A 22951-nucleotide genomic window follows, 5' to 3' on the forward strand; every position below is an offset into this window, starting at 1 on the left:
AAGTTTTCTTAAATTCTGCAGACTAAAGGCTGAGCGAAACCCTTTCTCGAAAAACCAAAAAAAAAAAAAAAAAAGACTGTTGCCTGTGGTATTGGCAGGCAGAATCTAGTTGATTTATGTACTATGTATACTATAACACATTAAGAGTTTCAGAAGTCTTGCTACCTGATTCAGTTGGTTAGAAGAGGTCTAAGTTCCAGAAAGACTTTGCATTTAAACTAGACAGGGAATGGAGCCATTATCCTGTCACTTGTTTTCCGTTACTATAGAGGAGTGAGTGAGGGAATGGGTTTATTTTGGATTCTGACTCTCAAAGGGACTTTGGTCCTTTTGCCTTTATAAGAAATTACATAGTGAAGCTCAAGGTTGCCTTTGTCTTCCCTGGACTAGGAGTTCTGGGGGAAGCTGTAAAGCAATGATAAAAACAAGTACCGTGCTTGTGGTAGGATCCATAAAGAATCTTTTTTAGTCTTCATGCAATCCTCATGATATTTCATGTTTAGATACAGAGACCGAGGGCCCACACTACTGTGTTTCCTAATAGAAACACAGGCAAGGGGTTGTAGCTTTCAGGGAGTCAGGAGAGAGCTGGGAAGAGAAGAAATATTTGCATTGTACTTTTTTTATTCAGGTGGTAGTGACCTTATTGGGTCTGAGTGTGCTCCACCCTTCACAGAGTGCTGTCCTACCCTGCATGGGGAGACAGTGTTAGAGACAAGCCTTTGGTTCTGTTGGAATTTGGCATCAGGGAGCATAAACTTATGGCACTTTGTGTATTAAATGGTAAGATTTCTTGTTTGAGGAACATTTCTGTATTGGGTCTAATGTGGGGGAGGACACGTTCCTATATTTCTGCCTTCTTTCCTTCTCTTGGATCAGGTTATTTGTGAGTAAAGCTTAGGCTTTGATTTTTATATTTAGCTAACCCTTAGAGGAGAGCAGATATTGTGTGAATTTAAAGGGAAAATGTAAAGAAAAAAATGATTCCTTTTTTTTTTCTTTTTTTGCACATGTTCCCTTAGAAAATTTTACTAGACTTTTAGAAATGCTCCCATTACTGCCACATCTGGGTTTTCTCTTCCCCTTTTCTATTTAAAAGACCTCACAGTCATTCTGGGCCTCTAGGAGAGAGTGAGGCCCAAGGCAGCAAATGAGGAGGCCTGAGGCTGTTGCCAGCTGCTCCCCAGTTCCCCCAGGGTGCTATTTAGCAGTGTGGAGATTGGGAATCATCAGAATGTGATGAGCAGAATTCCCTGGATTGACTTTGTTGGCTCTTGTACTTCCTTGCTGATAGACAACAGAGGGTATGTGGAGATGTCAAGTCACAGGTGGGTGCTCCAGGGGCAAATGATGTGTAAAGAGCTGAAGAGAGCATACAGGAAGTGAGTCTGTTTCTAGACTCATTGTGCTGTTGCTCGCCTCAAATTGCTCTGGAATCCTTTGCTTTAAAGCCAACTATTGCCTCCTGAGAAGTGACTGTAGGAGTCCTGTTCCTGCTCTCTTCTGAACTAGTGCTCCATTTAAAAATGAAGCCAGTTTTGTGTGTTGCTTTGAGAAAGACCTAGGAGACAGGATTGTACTAATAACACTGCAGATGCTGGCTCTTAAACTTTAGTAACAAACCGTGATTCAGAAAATGGGCGTGGAGACCGTGGGGAATGGTTCAGGTTGCATGGATATTCCTGATGACTGGATGGAACCAGGCCACAGTGGGAGGGGAGTAACCCAGGCTCTCTGTTTTTGTTTTGTTTTTCGTTTTCTTTTCTTTTTCTTTTAACTTTCCTCCCCTAAGTTTTAGATGCCTCTGGATGCTCAATGCTAGCACCTTTACAGACTGGAGCAGCTCGATTTTCTTCATATTTACTTTCAAGAGCAAGAAAAGTGCTGGGCTCCCACTTATTTTCTCCCTGTGGTGTTCCGGAGTTCTGTTCCATATCTACCAGAAAGCTGGCGGCCCACGGCTTTGGCGCGTCAATGGCGGCAATGGTGCCCTTTCCTCCCCAGAGGTATCACTACTTTTTAGTGCTGGACTTTGAGGCCACCTGCGACAAGCCACAGATTCATCCTCAGGTAACTGCTGTATCATTGCTTCAGAAAACGTTGGGTGGGTAAGAGGGAGGGAGGAGTGTCTTGCTTCCTGGGACCCAGAGTTTTCTCCTATCTTCTTTTTTTTTTTTTTTTTTTTTTCGAGACAGGGTTTCTCTGTGGTTTTGGAGCCTGTCCTGGAACTAGCTCTTGTAGACCAGGCTGGTCTCGAACTCACAGAGATCCGCCTGCCTCTGCCTCCCGAGTGCTGGGATTAAAGGTGTGCGCCACCACCGCCCAGCTTTTCTCCTATCTTCTGACTTTTATTTACTCTTTGAAGTATTTGCCTTCCAAGACAGATTGGTTAAAAGTGTGGTAGGGCAAGACAGACTGCCAAAGTCTCTGTAGAGAAGTGGATACATTGTTTTTCACCTCAGCTTTTGGGAATCAGAATACTTCTTTTCCAGCCTTCCTCCTCTCCTAGGGTTCTGTGGTCCTGTCTCCTTCCCTTGCCGTGTAGTTTTTGAAGGAGGCTGTGGTAGTCATCTTCTAAGGTGACCTTCCCTCCTGGTGTTAACATGTCTGCACTGACTCATAGGTAACCCTGTCTCCAGTGGAATGTAGTAGAAAAGACAGCGTGTGACTAAGGTCACAGACTGGTTAGAAGAAACACTATAGTCTGCTTTGCTCCTTTGGATCATTTGCTCTGGCAGAAGCCATTACCACACTATGAGGATACTCAAACAGTACTGCAGAGACACACATGTATAGAAACTGAGGCTGTAATCCAAGAACTAACACTAGCTTGCCAATCATTTTAGTGAACTATCATGGGAGTGAATTTGCCAGACCAGCACCTGTTACATTCCTGACTCCTAGGAACTATGACAGAGAACACTTGACACCCCCCACCCCCACCCATTTCTTTCTGGTTTTTCAAGACAGGGTTTCTTTGTGTGTAGCTCTGTCTACCCTTGAACTTGCTGTGTAGATCAGGCTGGCCTCAAACTTAGAGATCCATCTGCCTCTGCCTCCTGAATGCTGGAACTAAAGACATGTGCCACCACCACTGCCCAGCTTGAACAATTGATTCTTAATGCTTAAAGCCACACATTTTGGAATATTTTTTTGTTTGCTTTTCCTTTATAAAGTATCTCACTGTGTTGTTCAGGGTGTCCTTGAACTCATTTCATAGCCCAGGCTGGCTTTGAACTTGTTATCTTTTTGTCTCAGTCCATCAAGCGATGGGATTACAGGTATGTACTTCCATACCTGGTTTAGTATAATTTGTTATGTAACATTAGATAGCCTGAACAGGTGCCATTGCTAGTCTATTGGAAAGGAAAATATCTTTGCTTTTCTTCCTTAGTACCAACTGTATACAAAGACCTTTTAATCTTTTCAAGCAGTGTTACCAAGAAGTTTAGATTAGTTTGGAATGGTTGGATGCCGGTGGGAGGAATTCACTGTATTGTGGAGACTCAGGTGTGGGTAGCTCTAGGATGACAGCTCCTCCTGCAGTGCTTACAATGTTACAATGTCTAATTTTGGGATACACAGACCTGTTGATTTGGTGAGAGTAGCTTTCATTAGGAGACCATTGAAACTTGGGAGGCACTGAAAACCACAGAAAGATAAACTGGCTGCATTTCTGTGGTCAGGTTTTTCTAGAGGTAGGTATGTCTGTAGAATGTCAGATGGTTTTACCTGTCGAAGACACTACACCCCTTTCCTCTTTTCCTCTTGCCTGTTCATGGCTTGCCTCTGGAGCATTGGAATCAGGCCAGTTTCGACAAGGACCGTGCCCTAAGGGAAGAAACTTTAGGTGAAAGGGAACGTTGCTTGGGAGCTGCCCAAGCTACACTTCCATCCTACCTCCTGCTCCTGCCAGTGGGGTATGCCTTAGTGAGCATGACTCTAAATCCAGCACATTTCTATTGCATGAGATTCATCTTTATCTCTCCCGAGTCTCCATCATCTCTGCATTTGCTGCTTCCTGGAACATGCTTATGTGTATGTGTTTCTTAGCTTTCTACTGGATTATGACCTCAGATAGTTACATAGCTCTGTTCACTTATCCTACAGAAGGTCTTGCCAGTGTTTTTTCATGTGGAATCTGATTTATGTCTGTTTGCTTGGTTGGTGTCATCTTTTACCTCTCTTTCAAGGGTAAGTTCAGCTGTCTGTCTGTCTGTCATCATGTTGAAGATATTATAGTTGGGTTTTAAATCACCTATGTTACCAACTTGCTTCCCAGACTTAGGCTCAAAGGAACCTACCCCCTACCCTCCTTCTTTTTCCCAAGACAGGGTTTCTCTAGAAAGTGTAGCTCTGGCAGTCCTGGGACTCAGTTTATAGGTCAGGCTGGCCTCAAACTCAGAGATTTGCTTGCCTCTGCCTCCTGAGTGCTGGGATTAAAGGTGTGCACTACCACCGCTGGTCTGTCATGAAGGGTTTCATGACCCACACTGAGTTAGAGCTTGGTACTGTTTTCCAGGATCTGCACCTGAGTAAAGACTGTCTCCAGAATCAATGGACCCTAATGGTGTGATTCCAGAGCATTTAAGATGCATTATTACCTAAGCATTAGCTCTTGCTTTAGAGATTTTGGAGAAAGGCAGCATTGCTGTCTTGCTTATCTTTAAGAGGGGATACAAATGATCTTGGAAATTATAGACCTGTTGGTTTACTGTGACTCCAGAGAAGATACTTGACCTGATCACCAGATAATCAATCAGCAAACAGCTAGAAGAGTGTAGGATTCTCAGTAATAACTTACATGGGTTGTGAAGAAGAGCAAATCCCGTCAGATCAATCTAACCCTTGCTGTGACAAGTGATGGATTTGAGTGGATCTAGAGGAGGTGACAAATGGCACCCAGCTCAGTGTCATTAGGGCTCTGCGAGGCTGTGGGCACAGGTGTGGGCATAGGGAGAAGGCGCATCAGGGCCACACATCTGTATCCTCCGGCTACCCGCAAGAAAAAGAGGGAGAGCCCAAGACCTGCTATTAATTGCAACTTAAAGTTCCACCTCTTGGGCAGAAGGAAGATCTAAAAGGTTTCTAGATACCAAGACCCTGATAGAATTCAGAGGAAACTTGGAAGATGAATGAGAGAAAATTTCAATCCCAGATAGCAAAGTATCTTCTAGTGAGATTGCCGTGGGTTAGGGTCTCATCAGAGCCCCTGCCTGCTAGGTATTCCGGTCAGCAAGGGATATGAGGAGCTGGAAAAACTCATAGTGGAGGAACAAAAATGACTACAGGCAAAAAGCAAGCCTAATAAGAAAGAGAATGAATGGAAGATAGTTTTGACCACTGATTTCTTGTTCTTACTAAGTTCAATAATATTTTGCTCTGTATTTTAATAAAAGTTATAAAAAAAAACCTACACAGATTTAAATGGAAGGAAGAAAGCTTGAGATTGTGGTAGGAAGGACCTTCCAGAAGAAGCAGGGAAAGCATTAGAATATAATGTGTTGCCTTTCAGAGTGACAGATAGTTGTTCTACGACAAGCTTTTATGGAGAAACCCTGTATGTTGCTGGGCCTGGGCTAGAAGGAGAGAGAACCACCCTAGCTCCTCTCCAATCTACTGAATGGCTCTCGTGCTTTCGGTATCTGCCTAGCTGACTTCTAGATCTTTTAGACTTTAAAACTTAGAGCATGCCATACTTTTCAGGTGTGTGAACAGGCTCTGGCCCAGGGAAGCCCTGTTGTTGAAGGCTTGCTGTGGAGCTCATTTCTCTCACCTGTCTCTCATTTTCAAAAGTCTTTGAGTCCCCTTATTGAGAGTATCTTAAAGGAATGGTTCCATGAAAAACTAACAGATGTGTGTTCTGTTGGACCTGGGTGCATAACGGTGTTGGTTATAAATACAGTAAAACATCTGGTCTGTTCCATTTGTCATCATTTTTGCTGTTTACTTTGTACTTTGTTCAGCTAAGTGAACCTGGAGTGGTTTGCTAGTAATAGGCCTTGGTGTTCTGACTTTGTACTCATCGTATTTGTTTTACATATTTTCATTCAGATTCAAGTGGTAAGTGTTCATTCAATTTGAAACTTTGTCACTGAGAAACACCTTTTTACTTACATGTTCATTTAGATGATTTCAAGTATTTTCGAGACTCTAAATTTCAGAGCTGTGGTTCCTTTCTGTCTTCTGACTAGGAATTGTCTTCTGATACAGAAGTAGATTTTTATCTGTTTGCAGGAACAGTGGCTCCTTTGTCCTCACTGGCAGGAGCTTGCTTTGCTCATTTTGGTGTGGATGTGCATGATGTGATGGTTGTTGTGACCCTGGGGCCCAGAGAGCAGCCTGAAAGCTTTGGTGGCTCTTTAATTGTACATCTTTAACCTCAGGGCAAGTTCTCTTACCACCTCAGTGTTCAGAGGAGAGCAAAGCAAATGTAAGTGAGGAAAATGAGGTGTAGGCCACAGCTTGTGGGGAGGATGAAGTAACCTCAGCTGTCTGTGTGGCTTGGGAGGGAGGGCTGCTTCAGCTCTCTGTAAGTGGGGAGTTGAAGTCCTGGCTGTTGCCTCTATCTTTCCCTTGGCCTTCTGGGTAGTCTTTCTCACTACTCCAAGCAATCCTGCCTACTGTTTTCCTTCCATCTGTATTTAAGTGCTCACAGTGTTAGCGGGTAAGGTTTTCTACTGTTTGGTCCTTTGCTGCCCCCCTTCAGAATCCTTGGAGAGATTCCATCTGCATTTTGAGTTAGAATTATGATTAAAGGAGTTCTCTTTTATAGAAAATTGTGCAGGTACTGGGTTAATTTTGAAGAGCAGGGTGGGGGACAGGTTTGATAGTGACAGAGGACTAAGACTGATTAATATGGGAGCATCATCTGGAGGATTTCAACATAACCTAGAACTGGCACCATTACTTTTTTTTTCTTTTTGTGAAAGATGTTTTGGAGAAGTTTGCAGGAATTTAAGATCACTATAAATCAAACTATATTGATTCCCTTTCTCCTCCCTTCAAGGCTAAAAGATCCCCTGCTCCCCACACTCTAAGTATTGCTCTTTGCTATATAACTGTCTTCTTGTTTTCTGTTTTTGGTTCCTACTGTCTAAGTGGTTAAAAGGAAGAACCCTATAGAAAAAGATCAGCTCTCTTCCCCACTTCCTATTAGTTTGTCCTGTTTACAGCTTCTCCAAGTGGGAGGGACTAGGCCCCACATTTTAGCGAGCTCACTTGTTAGGTTTTGCTCCCTCTGTCTTCAGCTTCAGTCAGCCTGCCTTTTTTTTTTTCCTGTACAAACAGACGAAGATGCTGATGCTATTCTAAACTGGGAAATGAAATGCAAAACCGACGTTAATGTAACATTATGGTTGAGATTAAATGCACCAAAATCAGGAAATTCAAAGTTATGCTTCCCCCAGCAACTGTAACTCAGCCTTCTCTGGCGTGTGCCGTATTTTGTGAGTGTGGATGGTGTTATATGTTAAGACATTAAAGTTAACACCATAAGCAGAGCACAAAATGCTTGAGGGGGCTGAGTTATGACGACCATGTGAGCTGTAAGTGTTCTTGCGCAGGCTCCTGACTCCTGGAATAATTTTTTTTCCTGCCCACCAAACCAATTATTGCTTTTCTTTTCAGTTATATCTGCTTTAACACATCTCCTCTTCCAGGGTCACTATGAGTGAATTTCACTATTGGTGGCCAGTAATTGTAAGAAGAATGGGGTGGTCCACTAGACCCTTTTGTCCTTTTGTCACTGCTTCCGTAAAAGTGGCACACACACCCCCACCCCCGTCAGGCTGTTGTTTCCTTGTCATTCCCTATAGGGATGGGCCTCATCCTGACTCCCCGTGGCTCCTCACTAGTGTTCCCTGAATAGGAACAACCTTCACTGTGTCTGGAACGCCATGTGAAAGCCAAGGGGCCCCTTTTTAGTCAGAGCAGACATAGCAATGCACAAGTAAAATATACATTTCAGGAATGAAGCACTGATGCATGGTGGTGCTCCGTGTGTGTTTGGCACAGCAGGGACAAGATCGAAGTGGGTTTATTTGCTCTATTCAGATTGCTTCTCTACCTTCCCCAGGGTTTATACCTTTAAGCTGCCATGATGTGTAGTTAGGCTGTGGAGTTGCCTGGGGGGTGGAGCCAGGAATTTTCCTTGGAGAGCACTGGGTCATTGGTAACAAAATCACCACATAATTTAGTGCAAATCAGGAAACATCCCCCCTAGCCTCTTATTATCCTGGTGGTCTCCCCAGGGCTGAGACAGCTGTTGGAATGCAGGTTTGTCAGGCACTGGGCTAAGTTTGGTGGTAGGAAAGAACTCCAAAGAATAGGAGCCTTGATACATGGTGAATGAAATCAGGGTCGGTAAATAACAGTGACGCCTTTTAGAGTTTTTGTTGGATGTGACAGATCCAACTAAGTCAGCAAAGGAATGGGGAGCTGTTCATTTTAACCTCCTTGGAGGCAATGAAAAAGCCTCTTTTTCCTCTTTGGATAGCAACTGCTGGAATGAGACCTAGAGCCTACCCTCAAGGAGCTCAGAGTCTAGGAGAGTACGTGTATGTGTGACCACCAACAGGCACTGCACTGACTGTCATTCCAGGAAAGCATGGTGTCGTGGGGGACAACGGATGGGAGCCGTCTGCATACTCATAATGTGCAGGAAGGGCAAACAGGCTTCATGTTCTGAGAAATTTAGGAGACCAGAGACATATGGAGGCCTGAGCCCTAACAACTATTATAGCAGGGATTCAAAACAAAACAAAACACCCTGAGGGGTTTAACAGAGGAAAATTGGGTAGATTGACTTAGTTCTGGGTCAGGGTGGGGGTCTGGTTTTTGGGCTAATTTGCCAGAGTGTTCAAAAGGTGTGAAAAGAGGTGCCAAGTCCATTGACTAGTTCACTATGTGAGTTCACTGGTTCACAAATCGGGTTATTTGTATCAGTGACATATTACTTCTCACGTTCAAGTTAGAAGATCCTATTGGGATGCCTGTGAGAGCGTGAAGTGTGGAAGAGGTTTAGGAATATGAACCAATAAGGTCTGGGCACAAAGGCTAGGGTCAAAGTGGGAAATATAAGAATTTTTGTTGAATGTGACAAAATCAACTAAGTCAGCAGGGAATGGTGGTGAGGTGGTGGGAGCTCAGGCTGAGGCTCCAGGCACTGTCAGGGAGGCTAAGCTGGTATGTCAGCTGTCACTGAAGGTGGCAGTTGGGTGGAATGCTAGATCTCAAGGGAAAGGCGGTGTCTGGAGACTGACAGAACATCTTTTCACTTCAAATTCTGGGGATTTGGATTTGGATCTGCTAGGACACACCTTAAACGGACCAGGGAGGTTTAGGCACTTCAGAAATTAATAAGTTAACAGTAAAATGGTTAATTGGTTAACATTGAGAGGATTGTAAAAGAATGTAATGAAGAGGCCGGGGAGCCAGGGCGACTAGAAGACTGGCAGGCAGAAGGAGAAAGGGGGGGTCGGGAGTGTCAGCTAGGGGAATGTTGAGAGTGAGTGTGTAGGCTTCTCATCCCCTTGCTCTGTCCTGTCCTGTTTTTCTTCTCCCCTGTATTGATTACATTTCTTCTCCAGACTCATGTCCGTTGTTTGACATGAGAAACTGATACTAGGAGATGCTTTCTCCATTACTGTGTCTTGTTGGGAAAAAGGATTCTGCATCATTTTGATTAAGATGCCATTGGGATGATTATTTTTTATCCTCTTATCCTGAGTGTTCACAGTACTAAAAAGCCCCCCACAACATTACATTTATGTGATGAGTTCTGAGCTTCAGCTGTAAAAATTGAGCCATAGCCTAAAAGCTATGACAAGAGTGTTCCTAGATTGACATTAGTGCTTCCCCTCCCCCAAGCCTGGCAGCCTGCAGCAAAATGGCGACCAGGCACTGAGAAAATAGAAAAGAGTCTATGGAGGGAGAGACAAACTTCAGGGAATCTTTGGTAGTGAAGAAGAGGTTCCTTGAAATAGTTTGCTGTGTCCAGTTCCCAGGTGATAGAGTTGCTCAATGGGAGGTATGCATATTTTGACTAGCAGAACAGCAGCACCATTACATGGATAGCTCTGCTTTTCTTCTGAGGGCTGTGGGTTAGTGTCCAGTCCTGGGGAACTGTTCCACCCAAGCGCTCATGTGAGGGCTAAATTATAGCAGGGACTTTTATTTGGAAATGCCCATGCTGTTACAGGTAAAGAGTCCATAGTACAAGCTGAACATAGTAACATAAAATTTTAATCCCAGCACTCAAGAGGCAGAGGCAGGCAGATCTCTGTGAGTTCGAGGCCAGCTGGTCTAGAGCTTCCAGGACAGCGATAGCTACACAGTGAAACCCTATCTCAAAAAAATGAAGTAAAATAAAACAAAGTCCATAGTGCAGTGTGCATGGGGAGGTTGACAGCAAAGTTTGTAAATCAGAAATGAAGTTTAATGTATTGTGGAATGAAAGGACAAAACAGAGTGAACAACTCCAGTCCTTGGGAACAAAAGAAAGGTGGCCAAGGGTCTAAAAGTAGATGTGGAGAAACTATTAAGTACATTACTTAAGAGGGGTGTCAGTTGGCTGGGTTAAGGTGGTTATGGTAGAAATGGAAAAGTTACTGTTACAGCCTTTACGTGTGCTGGGTAAGACACAAGCCTGAGAACCATGCTCTTTCATAGCTCCCAGCTCCATTGAATTCTAGTTCCCTGGGGACTAAGTGAATTGGTAAGAAACGGAGAATTTAATCTTAGGTGTCATAATTGAGTTAAAAATCCACACCAAGGAGAACATGCAGGGACAACAGTTACAGATAAGTTCCTCTGAAGTGAGGTAGATAGCTGTCCCTCTGAAATATATTTGAGGCACTGTTTGTCAATGAACTAGAAATGGTAGCTAGTGATGATAACTGGCAAGAACGCTGGGAATCCTGCTCCCCAAAATCATTGTAACACTTAGAACTCTGACTCGAGCTCATCCCTTCTTAGTTCAGGGACAAGTTTTGTTTATTCTCAAGGATATTCACCGAGCACCAGCAGCATTGAAAGGGCAACTGGTCAACTGAAAGGGATTGATAGTGTAGTGGCAGGCAAGGATCATTTGGGCAAAGTCTTTCCCTGAGAAAGTATTGTAGTTCGTGGTCTGAGAACCAGCAGCATTGCCACCACCTGTGGGCTTGCTGAAAATGGTGTGTCAGGCCACACCAGAGCTAAGTAGTCTGCATTTTGACAGATCTTCAGACAGTTCTGTCCAAGAAGGCCAAAGTAGTCTGGGCTAAAGGTTTTCAAACTTCAGTGAGGGTCAGAATCAGTTGGGTGACTGCTTAAAGCCAGGATTGCTTGCCTCATCATCAGAGCTTTGGGTTCACCAAATATATGGTGAAAGGTAGAAATCTGCTTTGCTCTTCTAAATTGATGGTTCTGAACCTGTGGGTCGCAGCCACTTTGGCGAGGGTGGGGTGTGTGTGTCAAACGACCCTTTTACAAGGATCACCTGAGACCATCAGAAAACACAGGTATTTACATACAGTTCATAACAGCAGCAAAATTACAGTTATGAAACAGCAATGAAAATAATTTTGTGCCTGGGGGGTCAGCACAACATGAGGAATTATATTAAAGGGCCCCAGCATTGGGAAGGTTGAGAGCCACTGCTCTGAATCATTTTGTTTCCCTTGAAGAAATAACAGAAAAAGCCACAATTCTTAACAAAACAAGATGGAGAGCAAAGCAAGAGGGAGAACAGCATACTGCTGTAGGGTAGTGAAACTGACTCTTTGCAAGGCACAGTGAAGTCAGTTTTTCAGTGCTAGGGCTTGAATACAGGGCCTCAGCTAGATGAGTGCTCCACCACCGAGCTACATTGCTAACCCAGAAATTTGCACTTTTAACAAGTTCCCAAGTGGTGGATGTTATCTGGGGTACTAGGGAGTAATTGCAGATATCTTAGGGAGATGTAACTTCATCACCTATCCAGGGAGAAAGGATTCAGGGCATGATGGGCAATATGTCAGCCTTTGTTTTGCTTGCTAGTTGTCTTAAGTTTTTAGGTATGTTGTGCTAGTACAACTGCACCCTGTCATGTGTGGGCAGAGAGCAGGGACCCCATGAGCTAGCTTCTCCTTAGAAGATGAAGTCATTTAGGCAGACCTTACTGGTGCCTGGGGCTGTGGACAGAGTTACTGAGACAAGTTACCTAAGTGGGCCTGGTTCTGCCTCAGTTGCCTGTTGCCCTTCCTTTCTTCACCTCCAGCTTGTGAGTCTTTAGGGAAATTTATGACTGATTGGAAAAAGTGGTCTTTGTCCAATCAAACTCTTAATATATCTTGCAAGTTACATGACCTCCCCCGCCCCCCAGTTTATCAGACTAACTGAACAGGATTTGGCTGCATGTGTTCAAACCCCAAAGTGAGGACTCTGGGCCTCTAGAATAAAGAGAGCTGAGGCAGAGGCTGTTCTGCCCAGGGGCATGATAGCATAATGGCTGAGAGCATGGGCTTCAGAACTAACTGGACTGTCAGGCTCGAGTTTTGTTTCCACCACCAGTGAACAGCATGACCTGGGCTAAGCGACTCTCACCCCTTGTACTTCAGTTGTTTATTGAACAAGTGTAATTAGTAATAGCTCTGAGTTTATAGGACTTGTGGGAGGATACAGTGAACTAAACATACATGGGACTGCTCCAGACAGTGCATATCATGTAATGACTGTATAGGTCAGCACTTAGTAGAATCAGTTCTAGTATCTGTATAGGAGTATAACAAGGGACTGGGAGGCCAGCCTTACTTCTCTGGTTCATGGAGAGTTTTCAGGCCTTCTATTCAAGTAGTGGATAGAGGCAGGCCTCTACCTAGAGAGATCTCCCCATGTGCACACACCCACACTGAAATGGTAAGTGGAGATTGGCTATTTGCATGACAAACTTAAAACTACCTTAAAGGAACTCCTCCTTTACATAACCTGAGATTGGTTTTTATTAATTACACAACAGACATACGTATGTATGTATGTGACTTCAAAGAAGTGTTTGTGTTGTTTGCTGCCCTAACTTTTAACTTCACAAGGCCCTAATACTTGAAGTTATTCAAAGTATATAAAAATATTCAAACTAAGGCTGTTGCCAAGTTGTGTACATATGTAGAGAGACACAGGTGTGTATACTCCAGGGTAAGGATGTGTTTGTTAACACCTTTGCTCTCCTTTACTCACTGGTACTGTGGGTTCGTTTTTGTTTTTTGATTTAAGATTTTAGTAAAAGTAAATTATAACTCACTCTGTTCTTCCACTCCTTAAAGAATAGTAGTTTCTACTTTCAGCCTTGTTTCTACATTTTACTGGCTCTGGGGACTCTGTGGAGATGGGTGAAGGGGGCATGGAGGTGAAAATCAGCCTTTTAAAGCTCTGGGTTTTTCCCCTTCCTTGTCCTGAAACTCTGAGCATCAGCTCTCATCTGTCAAAGTGTAAATCAGCAATTAAAACCCAAACAGCCAAATGCCAAAGATGACCCGGAGCACAAAGCAACTGACAAACAAGTCCGGACAAATCGACGGGTAATTTATAAGCTTTGCCCTAAAATCTAATTATTTGGCAATTCGAATTTGCAGCCAGCCAGGGCTCGGCAATAAATTTAACCCGCCATAAATTATTTAGGAGCAGGCTGTGGTGTAAATCAAAACCACGAGTGTTTGTTTAAGAAATAAGCTCCTTGTGCATAAATGCCCCCCCAACTGTTAAGCAAATCGTGCCCAGTGTAGCCCTCGCTTCTCCCAGCCTTCTTCCCAATGACCAGGAGGCTCCCCCTTTTTTTTTTCTCATGAGAACGGGTTGGTTACCTTTATATCAGACTTCATTCAGATTGAAGCATTTGGCTAAGCCCCATGTTTGCTGTTCATGGTTAGATCGCCTTTGGGTTTTATCAGTAAGGGGATAGTAGGAAGGGATAGATTACTTTTACCATCACTAAATTAAGGAAATGCCTGTTTGTTCTTCTTAGATTAATTTGGGCAAGGCATGAAAATGATCTTTTCAGTCCCTTATTTCAGATGGGACCGTAGAAATATCAGCTCAGGCAGAGAAGAATTTGTGCTTTGGGAAAACGGGCTGGACTACTACTGTATTAACCCTTGCCACCAATTCCAGCATCAGCTGAGCCCTTTCTGCTTAATGTCTTTTGTTGTTGCCTTCCTGTCTTCCCGTGTAACCTAATCTCTATGGATAATTTAGTTGAAGGAAGTTTTCATACCCTAAAAACAAACCCTGCAGATGTCTTTCCTGTAATCTTCAATAGTGGGCATGAACTTTCACTTGAGACGCAGTGCAGTTTTGTCTTCAGTTTATTAAGGGACACACTGGGGTTCATAGTTGATCAGTTTTAAATCAGGTGGTCTCAAAGCCTGTGTTCCAGCTCTCTTATAGGTAAAAGCAATGAACATTTGCTTGGTGCTTCCTTTTTGTTTTCTCTCCCTTCAGGGAAAAATTTGCAGCTAGTGTTTTCGAGAGAGAGAGAGAGAGAGAGAGAGAGAGAGAGAGAGAGAGAGAGAGAGGGAGGAGAGGAGAGAGAAATGCAGCCACTTTAGAAACTCGGGTCCTTTGAACAATTCAGATTCTGAGGGTTTTGTCCTTAGGTGTCAGCTGTGGCCAGTTTCCAGCCACCATCAGCAGGTCAGCTGGATTATTTCACTCTGCCTCCAGACAGCGGGATGGAGTAGGCACTTTGTGAATGGTGTAGGATAACTACCTATTCAGTTGTGGCACTGACAGTCCCGTGTTCTAAAGACCACTGGTCCCAGGCATACTAGACAGTTTGGGTAAATCTGGGGTTAAATAGTTGGTATCAGTTGAGGATGGAAACTGTTTAGAGACGTAAGAATGGATGAAGCCAGTAGACACTGCTTTGGAGTGCTGTGTCTGGGCTTGAACCTGATTCCACTGCCTCCATTGTCGTTTTAGGCAGATCGCTTCCCAGGTCCTCTGGGAAATCCCAGAAAGCAGAGTGTTTCCTGCTTGACAGATACTGGCTCTGTCTCATACTTATTAGCCCCTTCCTGTCTGGACACAGATAATGTTGAGAAAGGGAGGACCAAGTGCCAGAACAAGAGCCAGGTGCCAGAGACACTGACTGAAGGCTCAGGTTCCTTGCCTTCCTGAACTCAGCCTTGTGCCACCTCTCTGGCTACAGCATGGAAGAGACGCTTTAGGAATGTTTCTCTAGTACTTCTGCCTGGACACCCACACATGCTGCTTTTGGGACATTGAGGGGAGAGTATACTGAGTCCCTACAAAACAGCCAGTCCCCCTTCCTTTTGGAAGTCCCAGCTCCATCTCTTACTAGGAGCATGGTTGCTAGTGACCATAACATCTTTGGACCTTAATTTATTGTGAAATAGCAACAGTAATGATTTCCACCTAATAAGTTGTTTAGAGGCTTGAGATCATTTCTGCCAGCACTTAGCAGAGAATCTTCCATAGAGGAAACAAGAAGTGGAGGGAACAGGATGGTTCCATTCTCCACATGGAGGAGGGTATTGGAGACCGTCTCCTTTGTTCCTTTCCCCAGTCTTGAGCATGCTAGGGAGAGGTCCACATTTCACTGCTGTGCCTGTGCTTGGGCTCTGCTGGCTAAATAGTAGGTGCTTAGCAGTATTGACTTATGATCTGATGATGGTATTGATGACATGACCAATCTTCCAGGATTAGTAAACATAAAATAAGAAAATGAATGGAAAAGACAAAAGCCTAACACTTGATACTGTCCCTCCACTGTCCACTGTTTGCTCAGGTGTCGTTTGTTTCTCCTTACTAACTAGTCAAGCACTTCTCCAAGGCACAAATTACTTACCTCTTAAGTCCCACTTTGTCTAACACAGTAGCCCCCGTAGAAGATTAATTGAATGTGAGTGGCATAGGAAAACAAAGGAATTATGGGGCTATTCTTAAGAGCCAGAAGGAGGACTTATAAATACAGACGGGGTCTTCTTTCCTCTAGGACAGAAGCTCTCATCTGTCCCTTAAAGAAAGATAAAACAAACAACTCTCTTCTTTCTGGGAGAATAATGAAATTGGGCAAAGGGAAAGGAAGAGGGGCAGGGATAATGTTGTTATGATCTAAGAGCAGCTAGAGTAGAAGCTAGCACCTGGGCATGTCTTCACAGACCCTTGGGTTGGAGTTGATACCATCTGCTGTCTTTGTGCTTTAACAGTCAAGAAAATATTTGGCGTGGCTTAGGCACACCTGATACGTAGCTATGCCACTGTGCAGAATAGGGCTCCTCTCCATGACTGTGCTGTATGGGCTGGTGCTGTGGGGCGTGGGCTTGCTGAATAGTATGGGAAGGAGGGAAGTATCTAGTGAGGTCTTTCTGCTCTGATCGCTCAGACTGTCTTCTTTGTTAATTTTATTTGTAATTATGTGCGAGTATGTCTGGGTGTATAGATGTAAGTCCAGGCGCCCTGATAGTAGAGGCTTTGGATCCCCTGGAGTTAGTTATAGGTGAAGGTGAACCACCTGACATTGGTGCTGGGAACCAAACTCGGGTTTTTTGCAAGAGCAGCATATGCTTTTAACAACTGAGTCATCTCTCTAGCTCCATTTAAAACTTTTTTTTTTGTGGTTTTTCGAGACAGGGTTTCTCTGTGGCTTTGGAGCCTGTCCTGGAAGTAGCTCTTGTAGACCAGGCTGGCCTCGAACTCACAGAGATCCGCCTGCCTCTGCCTCCCGAGTGCTGGGATTAAAGGCGTGCGCCACCACCGCCCAGCTTAAAACTTATTTTTTTAAAAAGATTTTGAAAGAGTATTCTGTCACAAGCTCCTCTTTGCACTTCAAAAAGAATAGGTCATGTGCAGTCATGTGGTTATAGCTCCTGATGCTGCTGAGGAAAGACTCCAGAGGAACCATGTTGTGGATCTCCTCTTGTGAATCCCCCTTGATTTTTGAGGACTACGCCTGGCTGATGGATACACTCTGTGTCCTGAGTGTCTGAGACATTTTCTTTCTTTTCTTTTCTTTTCCCCCGTGGAGCTGAGACAGGTCTCAGGAGGGTGTCACTGAATTTGGTCTCTAGCTCCATGTCGCTGTGAGTGAAGGAACTGGCAGCAGGAGAGTTTGAATGCTGAGCTGCAGAGCCTGCTGAGAAAGCTTATTCAGTTCTGGTCAGAGCAAGAGCTGAAGCACATTGTGTTTTACAATACTAATGAAATTCCAGATCTGTAATAGCATTTCAGATATCTAAAACAAACCGTGTGCTTGTAAAAAAGTGGAAAGAGATCAACTTTAAGCCATACATTCTTGGTAATAGAGGTTTTCCCCCCTATTTATGTTTGATAGATATTTTTGTTTCCAGAGGAATGTCAACTCCTAATTTCATAATGTATCACAGGCTTAAGAAAATTGAATTTAATAAAAGCCAAAGATGAATGGCATCCTTAAAGGTCCCAACACTTGTCTTTATTAAGCAGGACAAACTGCAGGTCTCCAAACACTGTTTCTTTCCAAATGAAAGTTTAAATGAAAAGTACAGTTGTGTCACAGGTTAAATCTCATTGCGGGCCTAGCTAACATTGTTAGTGAGGGGCCGACTCTCTCTGTTTTCTTAGATAACTAGGGCAGCCAAACTCACCAGGCTGTGGAGCTCTTTCTATTGGGGGAGTATTTCTCCTGTTAAGCAGGAAAAGGAGGATTTACTACAAATTCAGGGGTCACAGAGGGCCTGACTCATGAGCCACAGCTCAGAGCTGACTCTTGGGAATCATGGATATGTGAATTTTTAGGAACAGCAGTATGTATGGTGTATGTACTCAACTTAGTTTCTGGGGCAAAGCTTCCCTCTGCTTGGCCTGCTTTGTGGTCTTTTGTGGGAACAAAGGCCTAGCCAGTTGGAGAATGAACCCTTCACTCCGCTGGGAGAAGTGTCTCTCATCTGTCCTAAGCAGCAGTCCAGGCCTTTTTGCCCTTGCCTTGCATCCATCAAGCTCTTCCCGTGTCTTGGTAATAAGTTCCCTTCGGTTTCTTCAACTCTGGGACTCAGCCCAGGGGACTAGGCAAGCTCCCTTCAGCTTCCCCATCTTTGGGCATCAGCCTAGGGCAATGGTTTACAACCTCTGGGTCATGACCCCTTGGGGTCTAACGACTCTTTCACAGAGGTAGCCTAAGACCATTGGAAAACAGATATTTACATTATGATTTGTAACAGTAGCAAAATTACAGTTATGAAATAGAATGTAAATAATTTTGTGGTTGGGGGTCCCCACAACATGAGGAACTGTATTAAAGGATCACAGCATTAGGCAATTGAGGACCACTGACCTAGGGGAACTAGACAGTCAGGACCTTTAAATTTCTCTGCTATGAAATCTAACTGCCTTGATTTGTTTTTCAGCCTTACCGTTACATTTTGAGTTGAAATAAATACTGAAAATAAAATAAGTCCAGCCAGGCATTGCTGGCATACACCTTTGATCCCAGCAAGATGTCTGAGTTCGAGGCCAGCCTGGTCTACAGAGTGAGTTCCAGGATAGCCCGGGTTACACAGAAGACCATAATATTAGTGAATCTATTTCTCAAGGATGGTAGTTGTATTTTTTGGGACGTGCAAGCAATTGACAACTTTCTGTTTTCCCACCCACTGATTCCCTGAGTGGGGTTGGTACTCAGCAGTGGTGAATTCTGTATTGTGTCTCCAGTCTCTGCAGAGAACTAGTTTGCCTTGGTTTTAATGATGCCAGAAGGATGTTCTCTGGAATGAGGGTTCTGGGGTAGGTATGCCCCTGGAGCTGATGGTTGGGGCCCTTGTATGGGCAAAACTCCTTTCTTGTCTCTGCAGTGGAAGCTTTTTCACATGCTAATTTTACTTGGAAGATTTTGCTTTTATTTATTTTTTTATTATTTCCTATTTGTCTCTTCCAGATGTTTTCAGGGCAGTTTTTTTTTGTGTGTGTGGGTGTTGTAAACTAATTCCATTCATGTTTTAAAAATTTATGAAAGCGCTAATAAAAATGTCAAAGTGGTAAAAATGTTAGCTTTTCCTCTGCTTTGATTAAATTTTGCAAACTGTTTTTGAATATTAAAAAGCAATATATTTTTTTATTCTCTCCCCTTGGTTTCCCTCTTCTTTCTGGTGCGCGTGCTCTCTCCTGCCCTCTTCCCCCCTCCGGAGCATCCCTCCCTTTCCAGGAAGGATGTATGAGGCGTGCTGCACAGCCAGCGTTCTGCAAGCCTGTTTGCACACCAGGACCTTGGTGCTGTGCATCTCTATTAAATAACGGAGACAAATTAATCTTAGAGACACCAAACAAATTGTCACTCCTCCTCCTTCTCTTCCATTACCTTCCAGCGGACTGGGAAGGGCTTGCTAAGCGGTTGGGCGGGTAGGGGCAGGCGAAGGGGAGTGTGCAGAGCTTGAAGGAAAGGTGGGAGACATGGCCTCTGTTCACTTGTGTTCTATTTTCTCCTTCTCTCTGATAGCCCCTTTTGCTTTGTTTGGGGGGCTTGTTATCTTTTTTGTTCCTCAAAAACTAATGAAGACACCCCTCACACACACACCCCAGCAATGTTTAAGCTTCATATAAGAAAATCTGTGTCTGTTCTGGTGGCTGCTTACTTACCTTTTAGAACAGCAGCCTGGGCAAGAGAGGGAAGGCCTTTCTTTCTCTTAGAGGCTCAAATGATGGGCTCCTGTCAGGAAAACTGGTAGGCAGATTATACTACTGTCTTCCTTCCTAAAAACCGTGGGGAGGCTGGTTGACATGCCCTCGTAGTGCTCGGTGTGGGCTGCAGGAGAAATGAGCTGTTCTTCCTTGGTCTGCCATAGTTATTTTGAAATGTTGATTGTAAGAATGACTTACCTTCTCTTCTGTCTCTTTGCATTCTAGGAAATCATTGAGTTCCCCATCCTGAAGTTAAATGGCCGTACCATGGAAATCGAGTCTACCTTTCACATGTATGTCCAGCCTGTAGTCCACCCACAGCTTACCCCCTTCTGTACGGAGGTAAGGGTTGCTGGGAGAGGAGCTCTGGGATTGTTGGTTCATGTAGGCCACTCAGGGAAAGCTAGATCAGACCAGCGGTTAAGGCAAGAACCCAGCAATGGTTTCTTTAGTCTGTGACTACTTGAGTACATGTCCCCAGGGACAGCAGTGATACCATTTACCCCAGACTTTCCAACATTTCCCTTTCTTCTTGTCCCCAACATTCCTGGCAACTCGACCTTGGAGTGAATCTCTGAGTAGTATGGGACTCAGGCTCTTTCCTGTTCCATTTTCAGTAGGGCCTGTTGGGAAGCGTGAGGATTTCAGCCGCATTCTTATACTCAGGCGTTCTGACTTCCTAAGATGGTGATGTTCCTCTGTCCTTCTGCAAAGTAAAGCACAGCTCTCCCACCAAGGACAGAGAAGACAGGTTGGCCAAGGCTCAAGTGTCCTTGTCTAGTCTACCTTGTCTGAAGTTTAGCAGACCTCATTTTGCAGACTGCAAAAATGGAGCTGAGATTTTGATGCTTGCCTGAGGTTTAAAGAGTTCCAGCAGAGAGAGAAGCCTGGGAGGGCCCACTCCCAGAATGATCAGAAAGAATGAGAAGCTTTCGGTGGCTACTTTCCCTGTAATGTGCCATGCCATGCATTCTGTGGTGGGATCACTGGTCAGGCATGCATGGAAGCAGAGGTGACGGAAAACATTAATTTGGAACTGAGATGTACTGAGCCTTTGTGCCTTCATATAAAGATTCACTTTCTACGCATAAGTGAAATAGGGGAAAGAAGTACTTAGGGGATCCCAGCAGTTTTGTTGGTTTTGTGGAAGAGGCTGAGGAATGGCTTGCTAGCTGTAGTGGGCAATTCAGTGGGCCCTGAGGCTGAGGCCCAGATACTCCAGAGCTGCTTCTGATCTCATAGCCAGTGTTTACCATCTGGCCAAGGTGGGCCTTTTATGGCATATAGCCATCTGTCCAGTGTCCAGTGTCCTAAGACTTTCTTTCATTCCAGCTCATGATGTTGAAGCTTTCCCTCATTTTCTTCCTTCCCCTTGAAATTGCTCTCCCACCAGGGCTAGTGGCTAATTGGCCCCTTGCTCCCTTTTAGAAAAGTCACCTTTCAACAGCGGAAGGTTACACTAGCTACCCAACAGCCTGGAAGCCATGCCAAGCTCTCTTCTATCCGGGTACGCTTAGTTTCGGGGAACAAATGATACGGGAATATTTAGGCTGGCATGGAGCTCTGAGGCTACATTGCCTGGTGTGAACCAGAGGCCTAGATTTTGGAGTGGTTGCTGCAAGTTCAGGAATGGCAGAAGGCTGCTGGTGCCAGCCTTTGACAAGGGTAGGTGCTCCAGAACCTAGGGACGGAAGGCTCCCAGAGAGCATCCTCCATTGCAGTTTTTGGTGCAGCTTTGTGAGACTATAAGGAAAGCCTCTTTTTCTTCTTGATAGTTTTACCAAGAAATCCATGATTGGAGGGTGACGGGAGTGGTATTGGGCGCGGCTGTTTTGAAGACAAAGATCTAGTTGTGAGAACAGTGCTCTCCAGGCTCCTAGTTCCCGCTCTGTCCCCACTTGTTGCAGTGTGTACTCTGTGTTCTTGTGTCCAGACCTGATTAGGTGGTGTCCTTCTTTGGTACACAGCCTGGATTGTGCTTATCCCAAAATCATATTGATTGCATAGCTTATATTTTGATTATTTATCTGTTTTGCTACTCAATAATGCATTTCTAGAGTGCCCATCCATTTCTGTCCCATTATGAGGGTTAATACCATGTGTGCTCCATAAAACAAGGGAGGTGTCTACTTTCTTAGTTACTGTAATATTGTTGACTTGGCCTTTATTATTATTATGATGATGATGATGATGATGATGATGATGATGATGATGATGATGATGATGTTTTTCCAGACAGGGTTTCTCTGTGTGACTTTGGAGCCTGTCCTGGAACTTGCTTTGTAGACCAGACTGACCTCAAACTCACAGAGATCTGCTTTCCTCTGCCTCCCGAGTGCTAGGATTAAAAGCTTATGCCACCACCACCTGGCCAACTTGGCCTTTTTTTTAAAAAAAAAAATTACCTGTGTTTGGAGGAAATGCACACATGCTTTGATGCGTATTGGACAGAGGACAACTTGTGGGAGTCAATTTTTCTTTCATTGTGACCTCTAGGAATTGAATTCAGATTCTTAAGCTTGGTGACAAAATTGGATGAGCCATCTTGGTGGTCTCTGACTTGTCCTTTTGAATGAATAAAGTCTCTGGAAAACCTCACATTACCTCAGTGTTGCCCTGACCCCATACCAGCTGTAACTAGGTCTTGAAGAGAAGTATGGGTACAGGGTAAGGCCTCATCTGCCCTGGCAATAAGCCACTTTTGGCATAGCAGTGGGTGGAATTAACCTACCCAGAGACTCTAATAAAAGTGCAAGCAGTGGTCTTACACTTCTAGATTGGACCCACGCAGCTTTTCTAGCAGAGTTTATTTCTCAAATACACAAGAGTTCTTAAGAACCTTAGTATGGTAAGGTACAGGGGCATGTGCCTATAATCTCAGTACTCTAGTCAGAAACAGGAAGATGAGGAGTTCAGTGCTAGCCTGGACTAAATGAGACTGTCTCAGACATACAAATAATTATACGTGATCACTCATGCCTGTAATCCTTGTACCTAGGAGGCTGAGATAGGAGGCTGGGTGTTGGAGGCCAGCCTGGGTTAACCTAGTGAGTTCAAGGCTGTAATTACAAAGGTCCAGGGCTATCTCAAAAAAATACCCAAACAGAACCTCTAACCTGTGTATGTGCATGTATGCGTGAGCACATGCTTGTACAGTGCTGGGCCACAGAGACATGGCTTTGGCCTGAGCAGGACTGTAGCCCCACAAATGCTCATGTTGCTTAGTGAGGAGGGGCTCAGCCTCCTGAGGTACCGCCTCAGTCCATAGACATGCTGAATATGGCTTTGGTGTAGATGGGTGGATGTTCCTCTCCTGTGGCCT

General features: G+C 44.3%; 1 protein-coding gene across 2 annotated transcripts in view; it reads left to right on the top strand.

The window, feature by feature from the left end:
• The window catches only part of Eri3 (ERI1 exoribonuclease family member 3), a 134507-nt gene that overhangs the window by 12860 nt on the left and 98696 nt on the right, over positions 1–22951 (top strand). For both annotated transcript variants that reach the window (XM_005370039.3, XM_026777486.1), the window contains exons 3-4: positions 1793–2070; positions 19855–19971. In XM_005370039.3, the coding sequence (XP_005370096.1) occupies positions 1793–2070; positions 19855–19971 (395 nt within the window). The remainder of the gene's footprint in view (positions 1–1792; positions 2071–19854; positions 19972–22951) is intronic.

The sequence above is a fragment of the Microtus ochrogaster genome, unplaced genomic scaffold (assembly GCF_000317375.1).
Source record: "Microtus ochrogaster isolate Prairie Vole_2 unplaced genomic scaffold, MicOch1.0 UNK69, whole genome shotgun sequence".
NCBI classification, from domain to species: Eukaryota; Metazoa; Chordata; class Mammalia; order Rodentia; family Cricetidae; genus Microtus; species Microtus ochrogaster.